Source organism: Ursus maritimus, unplaced genomic scaffold (genome assembly GCF_017311325.1).
Source record: "Ursus maritimus isolate PB19 unplaced genomic scaffold, ASM1731132v1 scaffold_34, whole genome shotgun sequence".
NCBI classification, from domain to species: domain Eukaryota; kingdom Metazoa; phylum Chordata; class Mammalia; order Carnivora; family Ursidae; genus Ursus; species Ursus maritimus.
In genome coordinates this window covers 3,922,484-3,949,901 of record NW_024426008.1, presented here as the reverse complement: position 1 = coordinate 3,949,901, position 27,418 = coordinate 3,922,484, and the positions used below count along the sequence as shown (strand labels likewise).

The following is a 27,418-nucleotide window of genomic DNA, read 5'->3' as shown; positions in this document are numbered from 1 at the left end:
GTTAAGGAGATTTATATTCTTAAAATGTTAACAACGTTTCTTTCTTGCTCCACATGATCAGTGACTATTATTTGAACACAAAACCAAAGTACTAAATAAGAGCTTCACATTCCAGATGGTGCCTTATTTTAAGAGCATGTTTTTAAGTGAGAGTATTATTGTCCAGTTAGGACCACCACACCATCCAAAACAACAGTATGTCCCAAGCAAGCAACCAACACTGCTCCCCCCACCCCAGCCCCGCCTCCCGCAAACATCACCAGAAGCAAGCATGGTGACCAAAGTGAGTGGGTCACCACGGCAGTCATTAAGGGTTAAACTGCGTACAAGTGAAGGGTCCTATCTGGCAATAAACTATATCTGTCTGGTACAGCCCCGTGACTGTGCACTGGAAGAGTAACTGACATCCTGAAGAGCCCATTTTACTTTCCTTGTTTCTTCTTCCATCCCTGTTGGAGAGGCTGGTGACCAAAGGGCTGAGTAGTGACTGTGGCAGTGACCAAAATGAGGAAAGGGGACCAGGCCTGGAACACTGTTATCTGTACACCCGGGGGACGTCTGGTCATCTGCCCTTAAATGCATGTTTTAAATCACTTCATTTGCATTGTGAAAAATCATTTATCTGAGAACTGCTGGATTTAATACAAGTTTATTTTCTGTTACAATAGAACCTCATTTAAAAAATGGTACAATAAGAAAGTAAAAAGGAAACCACCCCTTTCGAACAGTGACTTACTTTCTCCTCATAGGACAGTCCTTCATGAAGTGTCCAATTTTCCCACAAATTCGGCAACATCTATCATTTGGGGCCAGCTCTCCTTCAGTCAGCACTTCTGGATCAAAAAAGTATTCCTAGCAGAACATAAATAGAGAAAAATATGAACTATTAATGTGAGATCAAAACACAGAAACTAACCAGCTATCAATCAGAGATCTTCTTTTTCATGATTACAATATTGTTAAATTCCAAAATCTAAGACCATTAAGAGGTGTACTTCAGGACAGTTTTACCTAAAGTCATGTTGGTTTATTCCTTTTCATCATGCAGACCATGGTTTGACCCTAACCACAAAGGGAGCCTGTTTTCCCCGGGCACTTGTACGCAACAACATCACACATACCTATGAGTCAGCTTCCCCAGGCCTTGGGGGAGGCTGAGGTCACGTACAAAGGCTTCACTTCCTCATAAAATGTAAAGGCTAAAACCCAATAAACTGAGGAATAGGATTTGCATTACACAGATTATACAGAGAAAAGACAGAAGCTATGTATTGTTCTTTGTTTGTTGTGGCTTCTAGAGAAAAATATCAGAAGAAAGGAAAGAGCATCTGGACTCCTTGCCAGTGAAATTAAGGTGAGGACCAGAGGTATCAGCGTCACCTGGGAGCCTGTAAGAAATTCAAGTCTTGGTCCCCACCCCGATCTCCTGAATCAGAATCTGTCTTTTAACAAAATCTCCCAAGGTGATTTGTTGGAACGAGTTTCAGAAGCTTTGGTGTAGAAGACAGCCATAGCATATCCAGCAAAAACTAGATGCAGAGAAGTGATCCAATGCTGAATACACACCCATACACTTAAGGTTCATTTAAAAAGTCTTGATTAAGAAAATTAATATAGGAAAAAAATAAAACCAAAAACCCCCTGGTTCCTAATCCCCTTTTCTGTCACTGAAGGGAGTATTTATAGTGCAATTTTGTTTTGTTTTTAAATGAGTCCTGTTCCATACAGATTTTGAGTATCAGGTTATACGACACCAGTGAGCTTGCTAGCACAGTGAGCGCAGTCTCGCTCTGAGTCCCATTAAGAGATGTACTACTTTGCAAGCTGACTGAAAAGTCTAGACTTCATATGAGGAGGGTGGAGGACCCTTAGCTATGTGCAAGCTGGACTTGGCAGAGGCTGGCACGGAGCTGAATGCCGGTGGAACAGCAATGCATTACGAAGGCACAACAGCAGCACCACAATGACTCATCTTCCAACCCAAACTCCACTTCTGGCTCTTTTGCCCTTTTCTCCTGATAAAAATGGCCTCAGATCCGGGATGCTTAAAAAAAGGTTTTTTTTTTTTTTTTTTAAAGATTTTATTTATTTATTTGACAGAGAGACAGCCAGCGAGAGAGGGAACACAAGCAGGGGGAGTGGGAGAGGAAGAAGCAGGCTCCCAGCGGAGAAGCCTACTGCGGGGCTCGATCCCAGAATGCTGGGATCACGCCCTGAGCCGAAGGTAGACGCTTAACGACTGAGTCGCCCAGGAGCCCCTAAAAAAAAGTTTTTTAGGAATTACTTTATATTGCAATTGTTTATCTTGGATAGATTCACCAGACTTTCAGAGTATGTGTTACTGGTATGATATGTACAAATTAATAAAGCACCTTTTTTGTTTTTTGGGTTTTTTTTTTTGCTATTTTTGGTATCTCTAATGGACACTTACCATTTTTGAGGGGCAGTCCTTCGGAAATCCTTTGACTGGAATACCAAATACTCTTCTACCATTAATAAATGCTTTCATTATAAAATTTGTCACTAAGAAGAAAAAAGTAAGTGCTCAATTAGATGGATTAAAAGGAATCGGGATCACGTTAACATTTATAAACAAAGCAACTTACTTTTCCTTGATAATCCAGCTCCAAGATTATGATTCAAATCAAAGGGATCTAAGTAAAGAAAATTAATGAGAACAAAAAAGATAATGAAACAGGAAATGCCACTATTCATTGAGTATATAAGACGAAGGAAGTGTTACATACTTTATCATTAATAAAAGTACAGTTGCCCCTTGAACAATGTAGCAGATAGAAGCACCAACCCCCTCCACAGTCAAAAATCCATGCAGATCTTTGAGTCCCCAAAAACTTAACTATTAACAGCCTACTACTGACCAGAAGCCTTACCTGTAACATAAGTGATTAATATGTATTTTGTATATGTATTATATACTGCATTTTTACAATAAAGCTAATGTTAAGAAAATCATAAGAGCAAATACATTTATTATACTGTATTTATTGAAAAAAATTCACATGTACGTGGACCTGTGCAGTTCAACCTCTTGTTCAAGGATTAACTCTGTGTTTCAAATGTGTAATACAGTGGAGTAAAATAGATTCCTAAATATAACTGTTTTCTCCAAAGTGTCCATCAGAAGAGAGGGTGTTGCTTTATATTTGAATCTGTGTAGACTCCTTCCTATTATGAGGAGTTGGTTTATTTTGAACAACAAAATACTGTTTGGAGAGGACACATTAGTCTAATGGTGCTAGTCTGGGAAGCATAAAGAGGCCACAAATATATTTAGAACATTTTGGTACTGGATGTCCCTACTAACTAACAGGTGTTTCAAGGATCACTTTGGTCATCCTGGAGATCATAAAACATGCTTAGAAGACAAAAAAAGACACACGCACCTGTGTCAGTGGCAGGCCAATGGCTACTTGGCCTCAGTTTTTAGTGAAAGTTTCATAAAGGACTCCCACATGATGTTAAAGGTCTGCATCTCAAAGTCTTAGCTAGGTGTATATATGTTGTGTTCTGGAATATTATTTATTAGATGACCCAGAAGTGGTAGGAATGATGAAAAAAAAGATGCTGATGCCAAAGATTTATTTGAGATCTGAATAAAACTTGTTCATGAATTAAATGGAGGTAAAGTACTATTTCTAAATTAAAATATTATTTTATACATGATTTAATATACATACATAATAATTCATACTTTGAATATTATGTGTAGATATTTATTTCCAATATATGCCTAAAAACATTGAAGAAAAGCAAAGGAAAAAACTCCCAAAACCCTTCTAGGGGATCAAGAAAGAAGAAGAATGCTTGTGTACAGTACATACAAAGGGAGTACATAAGTAAAAAGAGGCATCCTGCTGGCTGGCTGTTATGCTTTTAAATGGACAATAACTGGGGCACACCACTCGGGATTCAGACTCACGAACAGGTTACTGGAGTATAGGAGCCTTCACTCAGTTTGTCCTGCACTAATAACTATCCTGCCATCAGAAGACTACCTTCCTAGTAGGTTTGATCATGCTTTCTTCCGGTGACTTTCACGTGTGTGTATGTGGAAGTATTTCTGGTTGTTTGCTTAATGCAGCAGAGACACTACGATATTAAGCTATTGGACAGTTACAAACACTGCTGCCTCAACCACCCCAGAAATTCCTCCGTTCTAGAACAGCCGGTTAAAAGTCTTCTTTCTCACTTAGCTTATTACTAATGGTTCATCTGAAAGTAATGTAAAAATCAGAAGTAAAAGATAACGAGACTTCAAAAATTAAAAACAAAATATGAACTGGAGACCATAAGAATCCACTCTGACAATGGAAAGGTTTAAGATAAAGTTCTATGTTTTTGACATACGAGATCCTAAAAAGTTAAAACCCTATCTAAAGTCATAGTGATCTGAATTTGATTTTATAAATGTTCACAGTATTTCAATACTGCCAACAGGCAGAAGTAATGATGGAAACATAACTTAGGGTGACACACAGTATTTAACTAATTAGTATATTTTTAAAAAATTTAAAAGATTAAAATCAACAAAATAATTCTTAAGCCATTTCTCAGTTCAGTTTTAAGCATTTAAATTCCACTTTGTCCCTAAAATTAAAATCCCACAAACTGCAAATAAACAATCAACTACAAACATATATGGCCCATGGGTCTTTGCATTCAATGGAAGAACACGCTTCAGCGTGGGCAAAAGAAATGTCAAAATTTATATATAATTACTTATCAGTAAACACCTTCATGGATAAAGAGCAAGTAAGGATCTTGAAAATTCATTCTGAGTGCCCCTTCTTCAAATCCTCAATTTGGAAGGTGTTAAAAGTCCCACTCTTTTGAAGCTGCCTTATCTCTACTGCAAACGTATTCTCCAGTACGTGTTCAACAAAAGTCAAAGATGTGTCCTGGTCAAAAGACTTCTGAACTGGTGAGAGGCCCCACAGGAGGACATGGGTCACTTAAAAATAAATCTTTATGCTGGGAAGAGACAAGTGTGCTAATGTGGACAGTAACAGGAAGGCTGTGGTGCCCATCCCAACCAGTGGCTCCCTGCCGTTCTAGAAGAGCTCTGCAGGGAGGAAGAACAATGCCCTCACTGTTCAAACTCCATATTCTATTCCATTTTAAGTTTCATTTTATTTGTACCTTCAATAACAATGTATTTTGAGGTCCACTGTTTCTTAAAAGTTGTAAGCAGACTTTTTCTCCTGATGCTAATAACATGTTCTTTAAAATCAAACTCCTCTGTGTAGAATCGAAGAAGTCCCAACCATAGCTGCCCAACAGATTCTGTATTTTTCCCATATTCTGGCCAATAGGTGGGCTAGAAATAGAAGGGAACAAGAGATATCATGCTCTATAGTAAAGTGTTAAGATCTATCTTCATTTGTATCTTAGGGAGTAAGTTTGGACTTATTTTAATTAACTGGAACTTAAATACATAAAAACATAATTACTTAACTTTTCTTTTGCATCTTAAAATACCATGTATTTGAGTTTATTAATCTCTACGCTGTGACTTAGAGATAGGGAGAGCTCAGGGTTTTAAATGTCAAACCCCAGAAATGCACGTTTGTGGAAGAATCTGGAAATAAATTTTAAGAGCCTTGATGATGTCTGGGTTATTAGATCTTTGAACTCAAAGAAAGTCTTTCCAAACTCTGAAAACCACTTGGCAAATAGTTGTTCACTTGGAACAAAGTTACATAACCATTTGGAATTGACAGGCATTAAAGAAATCCCAGATACAGTCCCTGGAAACTCACCTGGCTTAATAAAAATGTTTTCAACTTCAAAGGAAACATCTGTATATGCTAGTTTTTTACTATCATAATATAAATAAATACAACAAATGATAATATAGTTGTTGACCACTACACCACAGCATAGTACAGCTAACTTTTAGTCAAGGATGTAAAAAAATCTTTACTCTTAAAATACGTACCAGTTCATCTATTTGATCAAAAAAATAAATATTCCAGCCATCAACAAATATTTCAGGTTTCTTTTCACCTTTGTATATCTGAAATTAATTTTTAAACTATTAGTATGGATTACAAATTTAATGCATTGATACAAAAACTTGTAGGAAAATAGTTAAATATTTAACTACAGAACCACAGAATATTAGAGAAGGAAGAGGGCTCAAAGGCAACCCAGCTTTACAGATGAGAAACACAATTTCTTTTACTAATACCTCTTGAAGGACAGGAATGACTGGTGGATTCCTCTGCTGGAGAAAATATAGCACCATAAGCGTGTATGCATATGACGATAAGCTGCCTCTAGATGCGTCACCAATATCACACATCTAGAGGGAAGGAAAACGAGGAACAAAGAAAAGATCTGCCAATGTTTTCTGCTCAATTTGCAGCTATCCTATTATCACTAAAATGAAGGTGCTTCTATAGGGCATTAATATAGAAATTACATTTTCAAATGCTAAAATATGCCAATGAAACCAAACAAGACCAACAAAAGGATGTCAAAAACAAATAAAAGAAAAACCCCAACCACCAGCCACAAGCAAGATCAGATTATCATATGTAAAATTTAAGATGACAAAATTTTAGCTTGCCATGGCAGGCTTCCCAAAGTAGTTAAAGGAAGCATTTAACATGGCCACGGTTCTTTAAAAAACACAGACTTGTGTTTTTAACTAGGTTTGAAGACACAGTGAAATTTCCTGATACATCCCAATAGGAAGCATACTCACCTTTGTAAATACTTTCATGGTATAGCATAAATATTTCACTCTGGGATCAATGGCTGAATAAGCAGATAAGAGCCTTGTGTTATGAAGAGCCTGTTAAAAGGAAAATTATAAGCAATCAATTAGAAGAAAAAGTTTTAGGCTGGAATATTCGGAAAAGGTTTACACTGTAATTCACTTTAGGTTGAAGACATTTAGGCTGAAACTAATATTTTTTCCCCAAAACTGAGCTTCACTAACTTACTAGATATTAAGAATCATAAATGACATCTGAGCTTACGACTTAGTTACAAACACTATGTTAACTGTCTTTCGTCTGAATATTCCTAGAAATAAGGACTATTAAGATAATTCCGTCTAAGTAGATGTTAAGAGTCTCCCACCTCACCGTGGCATTATTTAAACTGAATGCTCCTAGGGTCCAGTGAAGCCGCAAAGCAAACCAAGTATGAGACCAAAGACAGACAGACACTCCAAAATTAAACAAAATTCAAGCCAAACTAAAAGCACCTATAAATACTAACAACTCTCTGTTATATCCCCAGTCTCAGAACACTTCCAGGCACACAGCAAGCACTCCTAAGTAATGATTAAAAGAATGAATAAGATAGGGGCGCCTGGGCGGCACAGCGGTTAAGCGTCTGCCTTCGGCTCAGGGCGTGATCCCGGCGTTATGGGATCGAGCCCCACATCAGGCTCCTCTGCTATGAGCCTGCTTCTTCCTCTCCCACTCCCTCTGCTTGTGTTCCCTCTCTCGCTGGCTGTCTCTATCTCTGTCGAATAAATAAATAAAATCTTTAAAAAAAAAAAAAAAAAAAGAATGAATAAGATAAAATAAATGGCTTAATTCTACTTGAGATTTTGTCAATTAAGAGACATTTGTTCCCCTCGACCTCCCTAAAGAAAAAGGCTAGAGAAAATCTTACCAGTGTGTTATACAAACTGATGTCCACTTCCAGACCACTTCTCAAATGGAAGAACTTTACAATTGGCACCTTTGCTGTTGTAATAGGCAAGATGTTTCTCAGGCCTAGGTTGGGAATAAGATAGTATTGTTAAACACGGCAGCTGGGCCATAAGCTACTCTTGTTAATGTTCCAACATAAAACGAGGTAAACCTAACCTGGGCCTGTTTCACTGCAGTCACTAGAACTACTCAAGTCTGTTATTCAACATCTGGGAAGACTTTTCTCGCAAAGTTTATATTAGTTAAACACACTGATATCTGAAGTACAAGGATGAACAAGGCGGCCAGTGCCCTCTAGAACTCACTGGATCCTATGCATGTGTATAGGGCTGTCAGTCCGATAAACACCAGAACAGAAGAAACTACTACAGAGTCTCGGCTACGTGGATCCTCCCTATTCTCTCCACCTGATTATATCTAATACAGAGACAAGCCTTTGGGGCAATCATTTGAATCCTCAAAACAAAAATTACTTATCTCAGAGCTAGAAGTTAAGACAGTAAAAGAAAGGAATCAACTTCGATAGGAGAGGAGGAAACTGCCTGAATTAGGCTTTGAAAAAGGAGAGCAACAAGTAAAGATAGAGGTGACTAAGGGGATTTAGCAGGCAAGGAAAAGTACACAGGGAAAAGAGCAGACGCCTAAAGCAGAATGGCATGTTCGAGAACTTCTGTGGAACTGTGAAGACTATAGAGTAGACTTGAGGGAAAGGAGTAATGGGTGATAGGAGGTGGGGCAGAAAGCAGGAAGAGCCTAATACAGAACATATATATCCTGCTAAGAATTATCCTTAGAGGCGAAGAGACACCAATGAACTGTGTAAGTTGGAGAGAATCACTGACCACATCTGGACAACGACCCTGGCAATGGACAGACTGGAGACACCAGCCAGAGGGACAGGGTGACCTCACCTATCTTGGTGGCAGGGGGATGAAGAGAAGCAGCAAGACATGCTAGGAGTATGTATACTGGATGGGCTAGGGAAGCAGTGGCAGTGGGGAGACCAAGCAGAGGTGGCAGGGGGATAAGGGAGAAGGAGCACTGTAACAGTAAGAAGAGCTCCTGCGCACCCAGAATCCTTCACAAACATCACCTCCTAAGAATGTTCACCCTCACCCAACAGAGGACAGAGCCCCAGAGATAGTAATTTGCTTAGGAATATGGAGCTAGTAAGTTGCAGAGCTGAAATTTGCATGTAGGTGTGACTAAGTCCAATTTCTACTGAACCTATTCTAGGATGAATTAGTTACCGCTTCACTCATTTTGGTGATTCCAAGGATGTCAGTGTCAATGACAGAGAAAGTGGATTCAGAAGGAAGGACAGGTAGTGGAGGTTGCAGACGGAAGGCAGTAGAGAGAAAGAGGCGTTCATTCTGAGATGGAGCTGGAGTTTCTTCTCAAAGAGGTAAGTGGCACGACCCAGAGCTCAGGAGAAAAGTATGGGATGAGAGAAGAAATTTCAGAAAAAAACGTCTGTGTGGGAGACAGAGGAGGTCTAACTTTTACTGATGGGGAGAAGGAGGGACAAGGAAGTTCCTATTTGCTGAATACCTGGCATATGCTAGATCCTGTACTTTAATGTACCCCCTTTCTTAACCTTAAATGCTATTGTTATTCTACTTTGTAGATGAGGAACCAAGCACTTATAACGAGGTTGTCTTTCTGGGAACACCCAGCCAACAAGCGGGAGCCAAGATTTAAAACCAGAGAATCCGATTCCAGAACCCTCACCAACTACACCGCTATACTACATCTAATAAATTAGCTCGCCTTACACTCCATCTCCTTCCCATTCCAGAATTTGACACTGTTGCCCATTACCAGCCTGTCCTCTACGGTTTGTTCACAGCACGTTGTCCTGGTTCTTGTCATTCCAATGGCTCCTTTTTCAGTGTCCTTTCTTAATTTCTACCCACAGAAATTAAGGCCTTAACTTCTCTCAAATGATCCCTTAGAATTCTGTTTTATTCTTGGTCTCTCTCTCTTCGAGGATTTCAATGCAAAATTGTTTTCTTTTGTTCTTCAATCCTGACTGACAACTCCATATTTCTAACTGCTTGCTGGACTTATATCTCTTGAGTATACCTTCATGGCAAACTACATACCTCCACGTGGTGTCCTCTACAAACATTCCCATTTCGCAAGTACCCAAACGTCAGTCTGACCCCTTATTTCCTACTTATAGGTACCGAATCTAGGAAACGTCCTCTTGGGATCGTTCCTATCTTTTTCCTTTTAGGCTAATTAGCACTGGTTAAGGTCCTTCTGCCCTGAATTCACTTAGATTCATACCTTCTCTGAAAGACTCTACCAGCTGCCAAGAAAGCTTAAGTTTTGTTTTTATTGGGTTGCTCCTCTCTTGGAAGAAGCTTCAATGCTTTCCAAATACCTGCAGACTTTACCTTATCTAGTAATGGACTCCACTTGAAACCCCTCTCCAAATGTACTGATCTTCCCACCGTCCTCCCAGACACACTACAGTAACTTCCATGTTCACATGCATGCACTCTTAGGAAGGACTTCTCTTCTGGGAGAAGATCCTTCTCAAATCATATTCATCATCACCTGAGATCAGAATAAACCCATCTCTTGCATTAATCTCCCCTGTGCAACTCTTTCCCAGAGTCTCTCCTCAGAACTTAATGAATACTTACAATAGCTTCTGACTCGTTCTGCAAAATGAATACTACCTTACATTGTTACATGGTCTGTGCGATTGCCTTTCCTTTTTTAAAATCTACAAGTTGTCCAAGGAAAAGACTTGTATAGACTTATTTTTATTTTTCCACCATCCCAAAGTGCTCAGTACAGTGCCGAGCACATAGTACGCACCAAATAAGACAGCTGGGGACCACTTTAAAGATATTAGGTTTCAGTCATAGCCCTTTAGCTATTATCAAAAATTCTTGTTCCGTGCAATCTGTGTTCTATTACTATTATCTGTGTGTATAAGTGGTTTCAGTCTAAAGATGACTTGTTTTTTTTTTTTTTTTTAAAGATTTTATTTATTTATTTGACAGAGATAGAGACAGCCAGCGAGAGAGGGAACACAGCAGGGGGAGTGGGAGAGGAAGAAGTAGGCTCCCAGTGGAGGAGCCTGATGTGGGGCTCGATCCCAGAACGCCGGGATCACGCCCTGAGCCGAAGGCAGACGCTTAACCGCTGTGCCACCCAGGCGCCCCTAAAGATGACTTGTTTTTAACATGGTTCATTCTTAAGATAGATACACTGCTGTATTTAGGGGAAAGGAAAATGTCTACAGTTTAATCTCAAATGCTACAGAAACAATTGTGAGCAAGAAAGCGAATGATAAATCGAATGTAGTGAAATGCTAACGGCTGGTGGATCTGAATGAAGGATACACAAAGTTCCTTATACAATGTTTGCTGCTTTCCTCTAAGTTTTAAATGATTTCAAAACAAAAAGTCAAAATCTAGCTCAGTACTAAATAATTAATAATTGTGGCAACTTAGCAATTTAGTTTCTCTGCATAATCTTCAAAATATTTAAAAAGCTCATGATCTTTAGAGATAAAATTCCCAAGTGAGGGGAATGTGTATTTCAGTGACCAAAAAAAATATCAATGCACATTAAAAAAAAATACTGATATTCTAACTTTCAGAGGGAATAAACTGAAATTAACATGGTTTTTCTTGCTACTTAAGTAACATGGTATCCTTTTTACTTAAACTGCTGGAAATAAAAAAGTATAAAAAAAAAAGAAGGGGGGAGCACGCAAGGCGTATACGTTCGTGTGTATCTATACGTAACTTTAAGTCTACTCTTGACTGAGATAAAAGAAAGCACCTCATGGACAGACCATGGATTTTTAGTTTTGTGGGGTCACAGACCATATCGTGTTCACCTTCATTCCCAGCTCCTAGCACAGAAATGTGCTGAACCACATGTTAAAAGAAGATTGTCACTGTTAATACCATCCATAGCCGTCCCTGACACCCAAAGAATATGTTAATGGCATGTCAGCACTGGGCACGATTTACAGCATCTGTTCATTTTACAGCTATAAATATTTAGAGGTGACCCAGTTCAGTTTTCTGAATTTACTGGTGAGAGAAAAATAGGTCAAGTAAAGTTAAATGACTTGTCCAGGTCTGCATAAATGGTCAAGCAGCACAGCTACAAATACAGTCAGTCCATAACCCCCCAGTGCTTTCCACTATGCTTCACACCGCTGCCAGCAACACTCTGACTGATACAATGTCAATATGGCAAAATGGGTTTCCAGAATTTCTTGCCTGTACGCTATATGCTTTGTTTTGAAATAAAACTAAGTTAGGCATCAATACGCACACAAATGATTACCGATTCCTCAGTCTTTCATGCTTCATCACACAAAATTTTTTAAGGACACCAATACTGCAAATGTGCTATAGATACGCCATTATACTGTTTCATTGGCATTGATAAATTTTAAGAATGCAAAACACTAATAAAAAAGACAAAAACATTTTTAGACAAAGTTTGCAGAGGTACCTGAATGTTTTTTGAGGACTCTTGCCAATTCTTCAATAGTTCTTACACAGTCCAACCCCTGCAACAAAAATTGCACATACTGAATCAAAAAGGGAAGACAGGTTCCTAACCTGGTTACAGACAGTTTCCATTACCTTCAGAAATAATGACATTAATTTCAACTCATTCCATATACATTTTTGCCTTTTAGGCAAGCCTTGGTCAGTATTCATAGGAAATAGCCTAAGGATACAAAAACTCCCACAGACCCCAGTTACTAATTTTTTGGAGGTACAACAGAGGCTGAAATCAGATGCCCCAGAAAAGTCTGAACCACTGTCCAAATGAGGACCTCCATTTGTCCCCTCTCTGTAACTCTGTTATTCAGAAGCGCCCTCTGTGCCAGAATAAATAAGAGGGAGCTTTTGTGCCCCATTATTCATTCTGGGTGGACTTTCATTATATTTCACTTAAGAGATGATGAACTGCTGTGGAAAGTGATTAAGCTCAGACGATCTCTCCATAGGACTGTGTATAATGCACAAATGAAAGTCATACAGAAAATACGAATGTTTCAAATAAACCATACTTAAAAACATTGGGCTCACCTTTTACAACATAAACCCTTTTGATGGCTATACACAACCCAGAATGTATTTGAAATTTTCCTACAGAAATACCCATAAAGCTCATATCTAAGCCATGTAAAAATTCAATATCGATGATGCATTATTATAAGGTAATTCCATGTATTTGACCCTAACCTTGCTCATCCTCTTTACTCACCAAACTTAAGGTAGATAACTTTTGGCTATTTTCCCAAATCAGATACATCATCAAAAAACAAAGACTTGAAAGCAAGGAAAGACATAAAAAGCTCCTGAGTGACAGCAGCATCACTCATTTGGCTCTACAGTGTTTGGGCTGTTGTTAAAAATAAAAAAAGAAAAGGGACTTCGTACTTTTCAGACTTTATACCTTTACGCAGTATTTTATACTTTATAATGGCGTCATATTTGTCAGGGGCCAGCAAACCTTTTCTGCTCTGCAAACCGTATGACCCTGTTGTAACTACTCAACTCTGTCATTATTGAGGGAACGCAGAAGCCATAAACACTTCACGAATGGAGGGATGTGACCGTGCTCTGTATTGACAAAACAGACAGTAGGCTGGATTTAGGCCATGGGCCGTAGTCTGCTGACTCCTGACATGCAGGATCCAAGCTGATGTGCACGACAATCTCCTGAGGCAAGAGGAACAGAAGGTACTCTTTCCTTTTATAGATTATCAACCAAGACCACATGTTTAGGGGCATATGAAACCAAGCTTGTCTTGAATCTGGGTCTCTGAACTGCACGTTTAGCGCTCTTATCATGGTACCATATTTGCCTGCCTGCTAAGAAAGTCTCAGAAAACCACACTGCCTGCCTCTTAAAACACTTTTTCAAAAGCCTTATGTGAGTTTGTGCCTCAAAGTCCACCTACTGGCGGGTGGACCACTGGGCGGTGGCCAATGGGACACCGGAAGGGCTGGTTTGGCTTTGTAGCGTTCCCATAGGCCACTCTCAAATCCGCTTTGTACTACGGTTGAAAATACAAGCCCTGGTACCTCCTCACATTCACCTCTAAGCCTCTGAAGTATTTGACCAGACAGACTGTGCCATATGGCATGTCCTGATAAATGTGGAAAATACCAAGCTGTACTGTCAGTCAAGACTGTCAAATCACTGCCACGGCAAATTCAAGTTTTATGTGGTCACTGTACCTCTGCAGTTTCAAGTCCATTAATTGTCATGCAGACGTCAAGGTCACTCTGTTTGAACCCAAATCCATTTTTGGAGGAGCCAAACAAGCTCAATTTAGTTCCTGTTAGGGATATATGAAAAGTAATAACTAATTACCTGAGTACATTTAATTTTCTGATCAAAATGCCCCTCTCATGAATGAAAAATACCCTGTTGTTAACTATCCTATATGAACCTCATTATAATTATGTTCTTTTATTAACCAGTCATTTACTACGAACTATTTTTCTCTCAAAGTTTACTTTACTTTTATTTTTTTTTCAAAATTTACTTTAAATAAATACAATCTGCATATGGTGTGAAAGATTACCAAGTGCCAAACTTTATTCTTAAATGCAAGGGTATTTCAAGGAAAACGTGGATCACATCAATATACTTAATAACGTAGTTTTACTGCTTTCTAAATATTCATTTTTTAGAGATGTAAACTTTGACTTTAAAAGTAACACAAAATGAAATTTCACTCGTGGTATCTGCTAACAGAAATCCCACACTGCTACTGTCTTCTCTGTTGGTGAAGTAGGATCAGGCAGACCAAAGACCAACCTCAGCATATCACAGAGTAACTCCTTGTCCCCACCATCACCACAAAATTACTTTCTCATTCTTGCAGTTAATGTGCTTGTAACACCTGTACTCATTCTGAAGGAAGGTCACACTACCTTTCTTTTCTTAAAGGTAAAAAGTTATTTACCTGGAAACTCCTGTCTTATGAAACTTTCTAGGTTTTGCCGAATGTGTTCGCGAGCTTGATCTTCTAAAATAGTTGGAGAAAAATCCTCTGTTTAAAATAAAACACATTTAGAAACAAAGACTGTTCACATTCTATGGGGAAAAAAATCATTTTTTCTAAAAATCTAGCAAGTTAAAAAGAAAACTAAATTTCACGTGTATTCTTGGTAGACAGCATTAGTAATATAAAATAGAGGATGTTTTTCTTTGAAAAGAGTCTGTCCCCACCCTCTTACACTGCTGGTGGGAATGCAAGGTGGTGCAGCCACTCTGGAAAACAGTATGGAGGGTCCTCAAAATGTTGAAAATAGAGCTACCCTATGACCCAGCAATTGCACTACTCGGCATTTACCCCAAACATATAAATGTAGTGATCCAAAGGGGCACCTGCACCCCAATGTTTATAGCAGCAACGTCCACAATAGCCAAACTCTGGAAAGAGCCCAGATGTCCATCAATAGATAAATGGATAAAGAAGATGTTGTGTCACACACACACACACACACACTGGAATACTACTCAGCCACCAAAAAATTGAAATCTTGCCATTTGCAATGACATGGATGGAATTAGAAGCTATTAGGCAAAGCGAAATAAGTCAATCAGAAAAAGACAAGTATCATATGATCTCACTCATATGTAGAATTTAAGAAGCAAAACAGGATCATAGGGAAAGGGAGGGAAAAATCAAGCAAGATAAAATCAGAGAGGGAGACAAACCATAAGAGGCTCTTAATCATAGGAAACAAACTGAGGGTTGCTGGAGGGGAGGGGGATGGAGGGATGGGGTAACTGGGTGATGGGCATTAAGGAGAGCACGTGTTGTAACGAGCACTGAGTATTACATGCAACTAATGAATCACTGACCTCTACCTCTGAAACTAATAATACATTATATATTAATTGAATTTAAATTAAAAAAGGAAAAAATAAAAAAGTACTAATGTATTATCCCCCCCAAATAAAAAATAATTAAAAAAAAAAAAGAAAGAAAAAAGTCTGTTCCCAGGAGCTGCTACTGAAATAGAAACAAATCTGAACAGCAGTTCTGCTTCGAGGTTTCAGAAACCCCAGGGTTCTATAAAGGTGGCCCCCAAGGAACACCCCCAGAGTGTGAACGCAGAAGTTTGTGAGCACGCACATATATATTATTTTCTAAGGGGAATCTAGTTTCCTTTCATACTTATAACCTCGAAAAAGGTTTAAAAGCGACTCAATCACTGGGTAACAACTAAGTGCCTCTGGCACAGACTCCTCAGGAGGCAGCACTGTGATGCATCAAGTTCATCTAAACCCTGCCTGCCTCTCCTTTCAATGTTTGTCCTTAAACCTTAACCCTACGTATACCACTGCTTCCCCAAACTGGTATTCTTCAACGGGCTGTTAGGGGGCTATTCATTAGCGTTAATTAAGGTACTTTATGCTCCAATTTTGGAAATGCTGGGATACAGAGTTAAATAGGCTCTTTACCGTTAACATTTCTCAGAGGCCATTATTATGCTAACACGCCCTGCAAATCTCTCTGGCAGGGAGCAGCCGGCACACTCATTCCCTACTTGGGAGTACTTCTTGCCACGAAATTCTATTAATTACACTTAGGAAATTAGTTCAAGGAACATCAGTTGGGAATGTTAGTACTCCAACAGTTAGACTTAAAAGATCCTCCCTCCCTCCCTGTCTTTCCTTCAACAATTGTTTACTGTGTGTCTCAACTAGAAGAGGCATCACATAGAGCTCTGTGGACACAGTGGAGAATGGAACAGACTCGGTCCCAGTGACGGAGCTAACAGGTCAGTGACTCCGAGGACTCTTGAGCAAATGTCAATGCAATATTTTGACAAATGAAAAGAAATGTTAATAACTTACTATAACATTGGATGCAAACTTGATCCAAGATATTTGAAAATTTGGGTGTCAGTGGTGGCAAAGGTTCCAGCTGAATTCTTTTGAAGTCTTCGGGACAGTCCTTCTTGAGATGACCTTCTCGCTTGCATAAGCTGCACACGACCGTAGGAGACTGCAGGAAGGTGGCAAAGCAAAACAAGACATAATATACAACTCTGTTTGCCAAATAAAGGGGTCCTGAATCATTTTTTAAGAAGTCCACAGTCTAGGGGCGCCTGGGTGGCTCAGTCGTTAAGCGTCTGCCTTTGGCCCAGGGCGTGATCCCAGGGTCCTGGGATTGAGCCCTGCATCGGGCTCCCTGCTCCGCTATGAGCCTGCTTCTTCCTCTCCCACTCCCCCTGCTTGTGTTCCCTCTCTCACTGGCTGTCTCCCTCTCTGTCAAATAAATAAATAAAATCTTAAAAAAAAAAAAAAAAAAAAAGAAGTCCACAGTCTACTCTTATTTTCCAAAGAAATAAAAATAAACTGAGGGTTTCAGAGGGGAGGGGGGTGGGGGATTGGGATAGGCCAGTGACGGGTAGTAAGGAGGGCACGTATTGCATGGCGCACTGGCTGTTATACACAAACAATGAATCATGGAACACTACATCAAAAACTAATGATGTACTGTATGGTGACTAACATAATAAAAATTAAAAAAAAAAAATGTGTAGCCACTCCAAACTATTTGAGATGGGGTCATCTTATGGGATATTCGGGAGAAAAAGGTAGTAGTTTCCACTACCAAGAGCATTCCATCTCTCCAATACAAATTCGCACGGGTCTGAGGAGGGTAGGAGATCGAGCGGTCGTACTGGAGTGTAAGACCAACGGTTCACTACCACCCAGACAGCGGAGAGCTCTGTTCTAGTACACAAAAATTAAAATCACATGCATTAAAACTGTTTAATATCTCTTAGTTCTGGGAGTGGCACTGATTACCTTGCCTTTGGTGAAGGTGAGTTTACTAAATTCATAGAAGAAATCAGACTGATCCACAGCTGAGCTTTCCTCGCATGCACTTTCTTCTTTAAGACAGATCTTACTAAATTCCATCAACAGAGCCCCATCCGCAGGTTTTCCACCTTCCTTCAAGTCTTTATACCTAGCAGACTCGCCTAATTCATCCTCCTCCTCAGACAGGGCATCCTCGTCCCCTGATCCCGTGTATGTATTTTCTAACTCATCTTCATTAGCCAAGTCGTCCTCATCTTCCCTTCGGGTAACGGACAGCCTGGGTTCTTCATCGTCATCCTCTTCCTCTTCCTCCTCCTCCTCTTCATCGGAATGAATGATTCCTGAGGTACCACCCTGTCCTGAAGGGGCGAAGTGGCTCAGAGCATCTTCGAGATCATCAGTACCTTCTACGCCTTCTTCGTCGGCATCAGCCTTGTCCTCTGAAGTAGTGAATCCATCACACTCTTTGGCTGCAGGATTTCGGAAGCCTTCTAAATCCAACGTGCTCTCTGTCTCATTGTTTTGTGTGCTGCCACAGATGACGGGCTCTCCATGTCTGCTACTCCTTAAACCTTGATCATCGGCAGTTAAAGGATGCTTGCCCTCTCTCCCAATTTCACTTCCTGCTTCTGGATGGTGTTCTTTAACATCCTCAGGGTCATCACAACTGGCCCGTGCCTTGATACAGTCTGGGTTTTCCAGGTGGACACTGACATGCGCATTTCCCATTTCCTCCGCTGGGGGGCTTCCAAAGCTTTCAGCAGTCTCTTTGAGAGTCAGTGGCTGGACCGTGCAGGTGTCTGCAGTCAAACTGGCAGCACCTGGCCCTTGAGCCAAAACTGAGCTTTGTTTATCATCTTTTGTTTGTGCACCCAGGTCATGCTTGGCTACTTCTTTAGAATGTTCGGAAAGACAGGTGACAGTACTCAGAGGCTTTGGAAGGCTGGATTTTGTAATTTTGTGTGGAAGAGCAAAATACTTATACGTTGTCCTTAAACAATGAAGTATATATTCAAACACGGGTTGATTATTTAGAGTCCTTGCCACATTTCTTTTAACAGAGTAGGGATCTGTAACGAAAGAAAAAGAAAGAAAAATCCACCACTTCATACATTTCTAGTTCACATTTTAAAATTAGCCTGCTGTAGATAAAAACAGACAACAAACAAACAATACTAAATTTAGCGTGACTCTTGTATGCTTTTTTAAAAATTGGGGCTGGGGAATAAGAAAGATGTAGTTTAAGAACAAAAAGAAATGTTTTCTTAAAACATCTGCTTTATGAAGAGAACCCATTCTGTTCTGAACCAATACCCCTTCCCTCTTTAGTTCCGTGACTGTGGAGATAAAAAAGGTATCATCAGTGTGGCTCTTGTGCCCTGGGGAAGGGAGGGCTTCCCACCAGGCTCTGCTGAGTGCTCTGCTTCCCCACTCAGCCAGGCCCTGCGGGGTGTAGAGCTTACCTCCACTCTTCTGCCCTGGGAAGCCCCATCACTGAACTGGCTGGACTGAATTCAGGGGCGAGAGGGAGGCACCAGGAGGAGACACCACTTCTCTCAATCTTTTCTCCTCCCCCAGAACTCCAGCAGGTTAGGCAATTGGCCAGAAGAGCTGAGCCAGAGAAACTGCAGGGGAGGGTTTAAAAATGTGAGATTCCCCATGACTGCACACAGAATTTATGCAAAATGCAAAATGCAAAAAAAAAAAAAAACAAAAAAACCCCAAAACCAAAAAACTCCTCTTATGCAATATAAAGCTTGAAAAAAATCAAGCAAAAATACAAGAATTCCATTTAGGAGGTTCTTTAAATTATTTGAAGGAGGAGAATTAAGATTTCTAGAGGGGTTTCAACCTCCTGACTTTGCTGAGAAGAGCTAGTCCATTTAATGTAGTCTACAGGGCACATCAGCGAGTCTTTCATACAATGGTTTTAGTTAAATGAGCCTTCACTACAAAAAGTGTTTTCATGAATCAGTTCCAAATGCTACTGTAGATATTCCAAAAATAACCAGCCCCTCTCTCTATGAAGCGGAATCCAATGAAGAATTATTTTTCATGAGAAAAAGTATTTTCTCACCTTCGTAAAACTAAATGAAAACAACAATCCAGGAAAGGACTGAACCTAAAAATCCAGCAACGAGAACAATAAAGAGGAAAGGGGGATTCACACATCATGGTGGGGGGGACAACTCTGTAAGCGTTTAAGTTGTTAAGCAATTTACAAAGAAAGCAAGGACCTGACCAGCCACTGTTTAGCTGTTTTTTAACTAAGACATTTTACTGCAGTGCTTAAAAAACCCAGGATGAACAAACAGTTTGGTTCCTTGGAACGACCACAGTACCACATGCAAGATTCTAACTATTTCACTTTTGGGGTCAGGCCTACATTATGCATGGAGGCTGAAAGGAGAATGAAGTAAAAAGCATGCAGTCAGACTGGAACCTTAAAAAGAAAGGGAATTAAAGATAAACATTCTGAGATACCTTCAATGGCAATGCGCTTTTTGGGCCAATCCTTTGATTCCCGAGATACAGATTCTTTGACGCGAATACTGATCACTAAATCAGCCAAATTAAATTCTAAAGCATAGAATCGAAGCATTTCCACCCAAAGCTGCCCAACTGGTACTGATGGCAGGTGCTTGAAATCAAATATTAATGATACCTATTAACAGCAAAGAGAAAACACAAAGGTTAGTTCAGATGTCAGTACAATCTGAAAAACTGGAGCTCATTCAAGCAAATTACAAAAAACCTGAAAAACCTTAGCAAAGACAGGAATTTGACAATTCATCTAGGTAAATCACATCTAGGCTATATTTCAGAATATCTATATCTATATATATAGAATGGCATTCCTATCCTGCACTCCTGGGATGAGAGCATGTTAAAATCTAACCATCATCATAGGATCAAACAGGCAATTTTAGGTAACCAGGTGGCATTCCTTATTTTGAGGCCTTAATGACAGGAGGACAGAAATGTGCCCGGATTGCTACTCTCAGCACAGAGCTCTCCCTGGTGCTGCCGCTGGAGGGCACCTTTACACTTACACACACAAAAATGGGCAGCGGCTATAGGCAGAGAGCAAAAGGCAAAACACTCCTTCCATTTGCTCTGAGAAGCTACATAAGCTCACTGAATCTGCCAGGGACAACTGTTTTAAAGTCAACTCTTTTTTTTTTTTAAGTTTTATTTATTTAAGTAATCTCTATGCCCAATGTGGGGCTTGAACTCATGACCCTGAGATCAAGAGTCTCATGCCGTTCCAACTGAGCCAGCGAGGTGCCCCAAAGTCAAGTAACTCTTGATATCAGAAATTGATGCCAGTTTTACATTCACTGACTCTTGACAAACTGGAACGTACTGTGATGGAATATACTGGAAGGCACACAGGACCTACAGTAGAAACAAGAGTCCAAATACTGACTCTGCCACTTCGCAGCTCTTAACTGCTCTTGGACTTAACCTCTTCACTCTCAGTTGGCATGATGGCATAGTGGCTAATAGAACTGGCTTTGCAATGGGACACTCTGGGGCTTGAAATCCAACTCTGCTACATACTAGCCACATATGATCCTGGCCAAGCTCTAGCTGTCTAAGGCTCAGTTTCCTCAACTGAACAATGGGGATTACAGTACCCACCTCAGAGGGTTGTTGGGAGGACTGAGTGAGAGAATGTCTGTAAAGAGCTTAGCACAGTGCCTGGCATACATGTTCAAAAAATGGTCGCTATCATTATCTGCAGAGTAGGGATGGTACCACCTATAACACAGGATAGTTATGAGGATTAAATGAGAAACAAGGGAAAGCATCCGGCAGATTTGGTTGCTCTCTGTATTCTTTCACTTAGATATTGTCTTTTAAATACAAGAAATCCATTTATCATTGAAACATAATGTCACAACTGTAAGATGCTCTTAAGAGGTAATCAAGTTCAACTCCCATAAGTTACAAGAGAAAACTGAAGCCCAAAGAGTTGATGTGATTTGTCAAAGGTCCCACTGCTTGTAAGTGGCAGAACGAGAACAAAGTGTCTCAATCCCGGTACAGTGCTCTCTCACGGCGCCACGCCATCAATCTCGACCCTGCCTAGGTCTTCATTTCTGAAGTGGTAGCATGACTAATCTCTCCAAATAGCACAAAAATGTAAACATCAAGTATTTACTTGGGCTTACAGCAACAGCTTTTCCTTTCTCAGGTATACAAATCTGTTTCCCATTGCACTTTATTATACTGAGCTTCAAAACAAGCGGTATAGTATTTTATTACCCACTAAATCCTGACCATAAATATTCTGTCAAGTACGACAAAATCATCGGGTAGATTTACAAAGCAGAACTGCCTGAAAACGGAAGTTGTCTAGGTCCCAAACACAGTAGCTGAGGACACAAAGAAAACCCCCAGAAATTGAAAGCCTCGTTAAATTTCACCTCTCCACCCATAAGCCTTCTTCAGCATCACTAAGGGCCCTGAAGCATCTCACTGAGAAGACTTGATAATAGCACAACATGGAACTTATGAGACTTTGGACATAACTATACTAGTGGTACTTAAGCTGTTTTTTGTTATTGTTTTTTATTCTTTTAAAGTAGGGGAAGGTTTCTTTCTCAAAAACAAAAAGCACAAAAAAAGGGCAACTAACACTTAACGAGTTGCTTACCACCTGCCTGGCACTGAGTTAAGCATTCTAGAAGTCAACGACCCTATGAGAGGGTACCAATGTTATCTCCATTTTTAGGTGAGGAAACTGGGGCCCAGGCAGATGACGTCACTTGCCCAAGGACACATGGCCAGAAAGAGGGAGAGCTGGGATATGAATTCACAGACTCTGGTTCCACAGCCTGTACTCTTCCCCACTCCTGGAACCCCAAGGAGAAAACCGAACAGAGTGGTGGTGTTTTGGGGGCAGCAGGGCTTGAGCCCTGCTCAAGGCACCACCTCCCTTCTCTCTCCAGCGCTCAAGGATTCGAGAAAACACAACTGGAGAATCTATGATTCACCACCATCTCCCCATTTTAGGCACAGACCCAAGGAGCGATAGGACTTGAGTACAGCGAGGACTAGAATCCTAGTCTCAGAAGTCCTTTCTGGGTACTGCTCCCATTTCATCCCAGAGAGTTATGGGGAAGGTCGTGGGGTCAGGGCCCATACATCAATTTGGGGCGGATTCCTATTCTTATTTCTAGTATAATTACATTGCTCAGAGTTTTGTTTGACATTTCAATGGCAATTCTTTCCTTGTGCATAAATTTCCCTGCCTACCCCTAATGGTACGGATGAGGACACTGCAATACATTATACTGAATACTTATTCACTGTGGATTCAGTGATCTGAATTTTACCTTTTCTCATTACTTGTCTATTTGAAGGACTGCACAAAATACGGAATGAAACATCCATGAAAGAGTTAACAGTTGACAGACGAGAGGAGGACTGATTAACTCACAGACTCCACAATTAATGATGAAATCTAATATAAACGGCAAAATTAAAAATGAGAGAGAACAGACCTGTCCCCTTTTAACAGGCACTTCTTTTGGTGTGTCTTCTTTTGCTGCGTCTGAATCCCCGGCAGCGTTGTCGGTGTATTCCCACACCACGGCGTCTTTCTGAACATCTTTAAGGTTGAAGTTCCCTAGTTTGTTCAATGAGAATCCTTCAATCTAGGAAAAGTGAGACATATACTATTATTACGAGGTAGAAAGGATTTTACATCAACTAGAGTGTATCAATCCTGGAAGAAATGGAAACATAGCTCATTGAAGAGAGAAAAGGGATCAGTTTATGGACTGAGACATCTGTTAATTTAAAAATATTTTTTAAAGTAAAGAATAAGGTTTTAACTTGCAAAAGAAATGGTGATTTCGTGAAATAATTCTTTAGTAAACAGTCTAAGAGAAGGTAACATGGCCTAGGCCCAAAGCCATGGGTTCTGGACTCGAACTGCACAGGCCCTAACCTCGGCTCCCTCGTGGAGTTGCAAGACCTTCAGTCAGTCCTTCCTCCTGGTCTCAGGTGTCTGTAAAAACAGGTTACACTAGAACTGCCTCCATGAGGTAGTTGTGACAGGACATAATGGACACAAACCACTGACACAGAGTGTGGCACACAGTGAATGCTCGATGTAAGAAACTGTTTCTATTGATGTTGCCGAGATGTCAATTGCTGAAGAACACAGTCTGGGCTCCCAAGGTCTAAGAAACGTGGAACAAAGTTGAACAGGTTTCTTTATTGTGCAGTGGGCTTGATCACAGCCTTTAAACTGGCTAATGTGCATAATGAGTCATGGTGTGGGGTGTGAATGCGGTATTCCATTTCTCAAATATATTTCCACATCAAATGGGACTACTTTTTTGTTTTAGTACACGGAGTAATCCTTCTAAAACATAAGCCATCATGTCATTTCCCCTGCTTACAATGGTTTCCTTCTTAGGATAAAATTCAGTCCTTTCCAGGGCTTAGAAAGAACTTAGGTAATCTGTCCCTTTGCCACTTTTCTGTCCCACCTTCTCGATACATTCTCCCAGCTGGGAGGGCTACTCCCTCTGCTTCAAGGGCTCCTCCCCTAACAACCCTGGAGCCACACTCCCTGGCTGGCTGGTGCTTTTAGGGCTCTACCTAAGAAATCCTTTCCCACCTTCAGGCTGCAAAGATTTTTTTTTTTCCTGTTTTCTTCTGAGAATTTGGTTATTTTATTTATGTGAGAGAGCGAGTGAGCAAAAGAGAGCATGAGTTGAGGGAGAGGAAGAGGTTGTAAGAGTGGGAGACTCTCTACCGAGCAGGGATCCCGACAAGGGGCTCAATCCCAGGACCCTGGGATCATGACCTGAGCTGAAGGCAGATGCTTAACCGACTGAGCCACCCAGATGCCTAGGGGATTTAATTATTTTATTTTATTTTATTTTTTACAAGATTTTATTTATTTATTCGACAGAGAGACAGCTAGTGAGAGAGGGAACACAAGCAGGGGAAGTGGGAGAGGAAGAAGCAGGCTCATAGCGGAGGAGCCTGATGTGGGGCTAGATCCCATAATATGCTGGGATCACGCCCTAGCCGAAGGCAGACGCTTAACCGCTGTGCCACCCAGGCGCCCCAATAATTTTAACTTCTACATTTAAGTCTTTGATCTACTTTGAGTTAATTTTGGGGTATGCTGGGAAGTAAGTATCTAGTTTTTCCAGGATCAACTGTTGAGAAGACTTTCCCCCAATGAAATGCTTAGGCACTTTTGTTGAAAACAATATTAATGCTTCCAATCCACAGATTTCATATGTCTCTACATTTATGTATGTTTTTATTTAATTTTCACAGCAATGTTCTAGTTTTCAAGTTAGAAGTCTTACACATCTTTTGTTACATTTATTCTTAATTAGTGTATGTATTCAAGCGGCATTGTTAATGGAATTTTTCAAAACCATTTTTAAATGTTGCTAATATATAAAAATACAATTTTTTTTGTATATTATCCTTCTATTCTATGCTCATACTAAATTTACCACTTAGCTCTAGGAGTAGTTTTGTAGTTTTCTGAGGATTTTCCATGTAAACCATCATGTTACCCGCAATAGAGAAACTTCTACTTCTTTTCAGGTTTTTATGACTTTTTATTTTCTTTCCTTATTGTAATGACCAGCACTTTCTTCAATTGTTGGGTAGAAATAATGTATGTGGTGGGGGCAGAGGGGGGACACACACCCTTTTTTGTCCACAATGGTACAGGTAAAATGTCCGGATTCCAACATTAAGTAGGATATTATCTACGGGTGTTTTTCACAAATGCCCATGTTCAGGCTGAGAAAGTTCCCTTCTGTTCCTAATTTGTAGAGAGGTTTTGTTTTTGTTTTTTAATCATAAATGTAGAATTTTCTCAAGTGTTTTTTTTCCTGCATCTATTGATGATCACATGGCTTTTTTCCTTTATTATTTTTGTATATTTGAGTGGATCTGTTAATATTTTGCTAAGAGTTTCAGTGTCCATGTTCATGAGAGATACTGGCATATAATAGTTTTCTTTTGTGTGTCTTTTGGTTTTGATATCAGGGTAATGCTGTTTTTTTTCTCCTCTTCTATCTTCTGAAAGAACTTATGTAGTTGGCATATTTCTTCCTTAAATGTTTGAAAGAATTCACCCGTAAAGTCATTTGGGCCTGGAGTTTTCTTCATATGAAGGTCTTTAATTACATATTCAATCTCTTCAGTGAATAAAGGGCTACTCAGGTTATTTTTTTCTTGAATGCTCTTTTTGTATTTAGTCTTATAAGGATAGGTCTCCTTGATCCAAGCTTTCTAATTTTTTGGTATAAAGTTGTTTATAATACTCTCTTTTTATCCATTTATGTCTATAAGATCTGGAGAGATCTTCATTCCTGATACTGTGTTCTCTTTTCATGAATCTATCAGGGGCTTATCAATATTACTGATCAGTTGGCCTTGTTAATTTTCTCTATTGCTAGTCTATTTTCTCTTTATTGATTTTGTCCTTATCTTTATTATTTCCTTTCTTCAAGAACTTACTTCGGGTTGGGCTCAGTCAGTTGAGCATCTGACTCTTGATTTCAGCTCAGGTCATGATCTCGGGGTTGTAAGATTGAGTCCTGCCTCAGGCTCCTACTCAGCCTGAGTTGCCTGTCCTTCTCCCTTCCCCTCTGCTTATGCTCGCACTCTCTCTCCAAAATAAATAAATAAAATCTTTAAAAAATAAGAACTTACTTTGAGTTTACATGGTTCATTTCTGGCTTCTTGTGGTGAAGATTGAGGTCACTGACATTAGACCCTTCTTCTTTTAAATTTAAGCATTCAAACCTATAAATTTCCCTGTGAACACTATTTTAGCTGCATCTCACAAATTTGGATGTGCTGTGTTTTTATTAAAATCTAGTCCAGGGGCGCCTGGGTGGCACAGCAGTTGAGCGTCTGCCTTCGGCTCAGGGCGTGATCCCGGTGTTATGGGATCGAGCCCCACATCAGGCTCCTCCGCTAGGAGCCTGCTTCTTCCTCTCCCACTCCCCCTGCTTGTGTTCCCTCTCTCGCTGGCTGTCTCTATCTCTGTCGAATAAATAAATAAAATCTTTAAAAAAAAATAAATAAAATAAAATTTAGTCCAAAATATTTCTAATTTCCTGTGTGATTTCTTCTTTGGCCCATAGATTATTTGTAAGTACACTGTTTAGTTTTCAAATATATATGATTTTGTCATATGTATTACCCATTACTGATTTCTAATTTAATTCCATTGTTGTCAAAGAATATATGATTTCAATCTCTTAAAACGCATTGAAACTTCTTTTTAAACAAGCACATATGGTCTATCTTGGTGAAAGTACAACATGCACTTGAAAACAAAAGTGCATTCTGCAGTTGTTGTGTGTAATGTTCCACAAATACCAGCTAGATCCAGGCTATTGTCAATAGCGTCTATCAAATTCCTTAAATCTTCACTCATGATTTGTTTAGCTAATACAGATGTCAACTGCCAAGGGCGTGTTAAAATCTCTTATTCTGATGGTGGGATAGATTTTGTCAATTTTCGGTTCATGTTTTTGCTGCTCTCTTAATAGACACAAACATTTAAGATTGTTTTGTCTTTCTGATGAATTGACCCTATCATAATGAAATGACCCTTTTTGTCTTCAGGTAACATTTCCTCTTTTAAAATTGATCTCATCTGGTATTGTAGAACTTTAGTTTGACCTTAATTCCCCCCCAGCTTTATTAATATAATTGATAAAAACTGGTATATTGTATATATTTAAGGTATATAATCTGATGATCTGATATACACACACATTGTGAAATGATTAATCACTGGTTTCTGATGAGTAGTTGGCCACCATTCCAATCATTGTTCATTTATGTAAGGTGTTTCTCTG

The 27,418-nt window shown here is 39.7% G+C and overlaps 1 protein-coding gene across 9 annotated transcripts in view; it reads right to left on the bottom strand.

The window, feature by feature from the left end:
• TUT7 (terminal uridylyl transferase 7) overlaps window positions 1–27,418 on the bottom strand; it is a 63,243-nt gene that overhangs the window by 15,160 nt on the left and 20,665 nt on the right. For all 9 annotated transcript variants that reach the window (XM_040620170.1, XM_040620168.1, XM_040620173.1 and 6 more), the window contains 15 exons: window positions 23,060–23,212; window positions 20,031–20,211; window positions 17,532–18,616; window positions 16,572–16,722; window positions 14,668–14,754; window positions 13,934–14,034; window positions 12,189–12,246; window positions 7,654–7,757; window positions 6,731–6,820; window positions 6,212–6,325; window positions 5,960–6,037; window positions 5,161–5,338; window positions 2,607–2,654; window positions 2,432–2,523; window positions 737–852 (listed from right to left, as the gene is read on the bottom strand). In XM_040620170.1, the coding sequence (XP_040476104.1) occupies window positions 737–852; window positions 2,432–2,523; window positions 2,607–2,654; window positions 5,161–5,338; window positions 5,960–6,037; window positions 6,212–6,325; window positions 6,731–6,820; window positions 7,654–7,757; window positions 12,189–12,246; window positions 13,934–14,034; window positions 14,668–14,754; window positions 16,572–16,722; window positions 17,532–18,616; window positions 20,031–20,211; window positions 23,060–23,212 (2,636 nt within the window). The remainder of the gene's footprint in view (window positions 1–736; window positions 853–2,431; window positions 2,524–2,606; window positions 2,655–5,160; window positions 5,339–5,959; window positions 6,038–6,211; window positions 6,326–6,730; window positions 6,821–7,653; window positions 7,758–12,188; window positions 12,247–13,933; window positions 14,035–14,667; window positions 14,755–16,571; window positions 16,723–17,531; window positions 18,617–20,030; window positions 20,212–23,059; window positions 23,213–27,418) is intronic.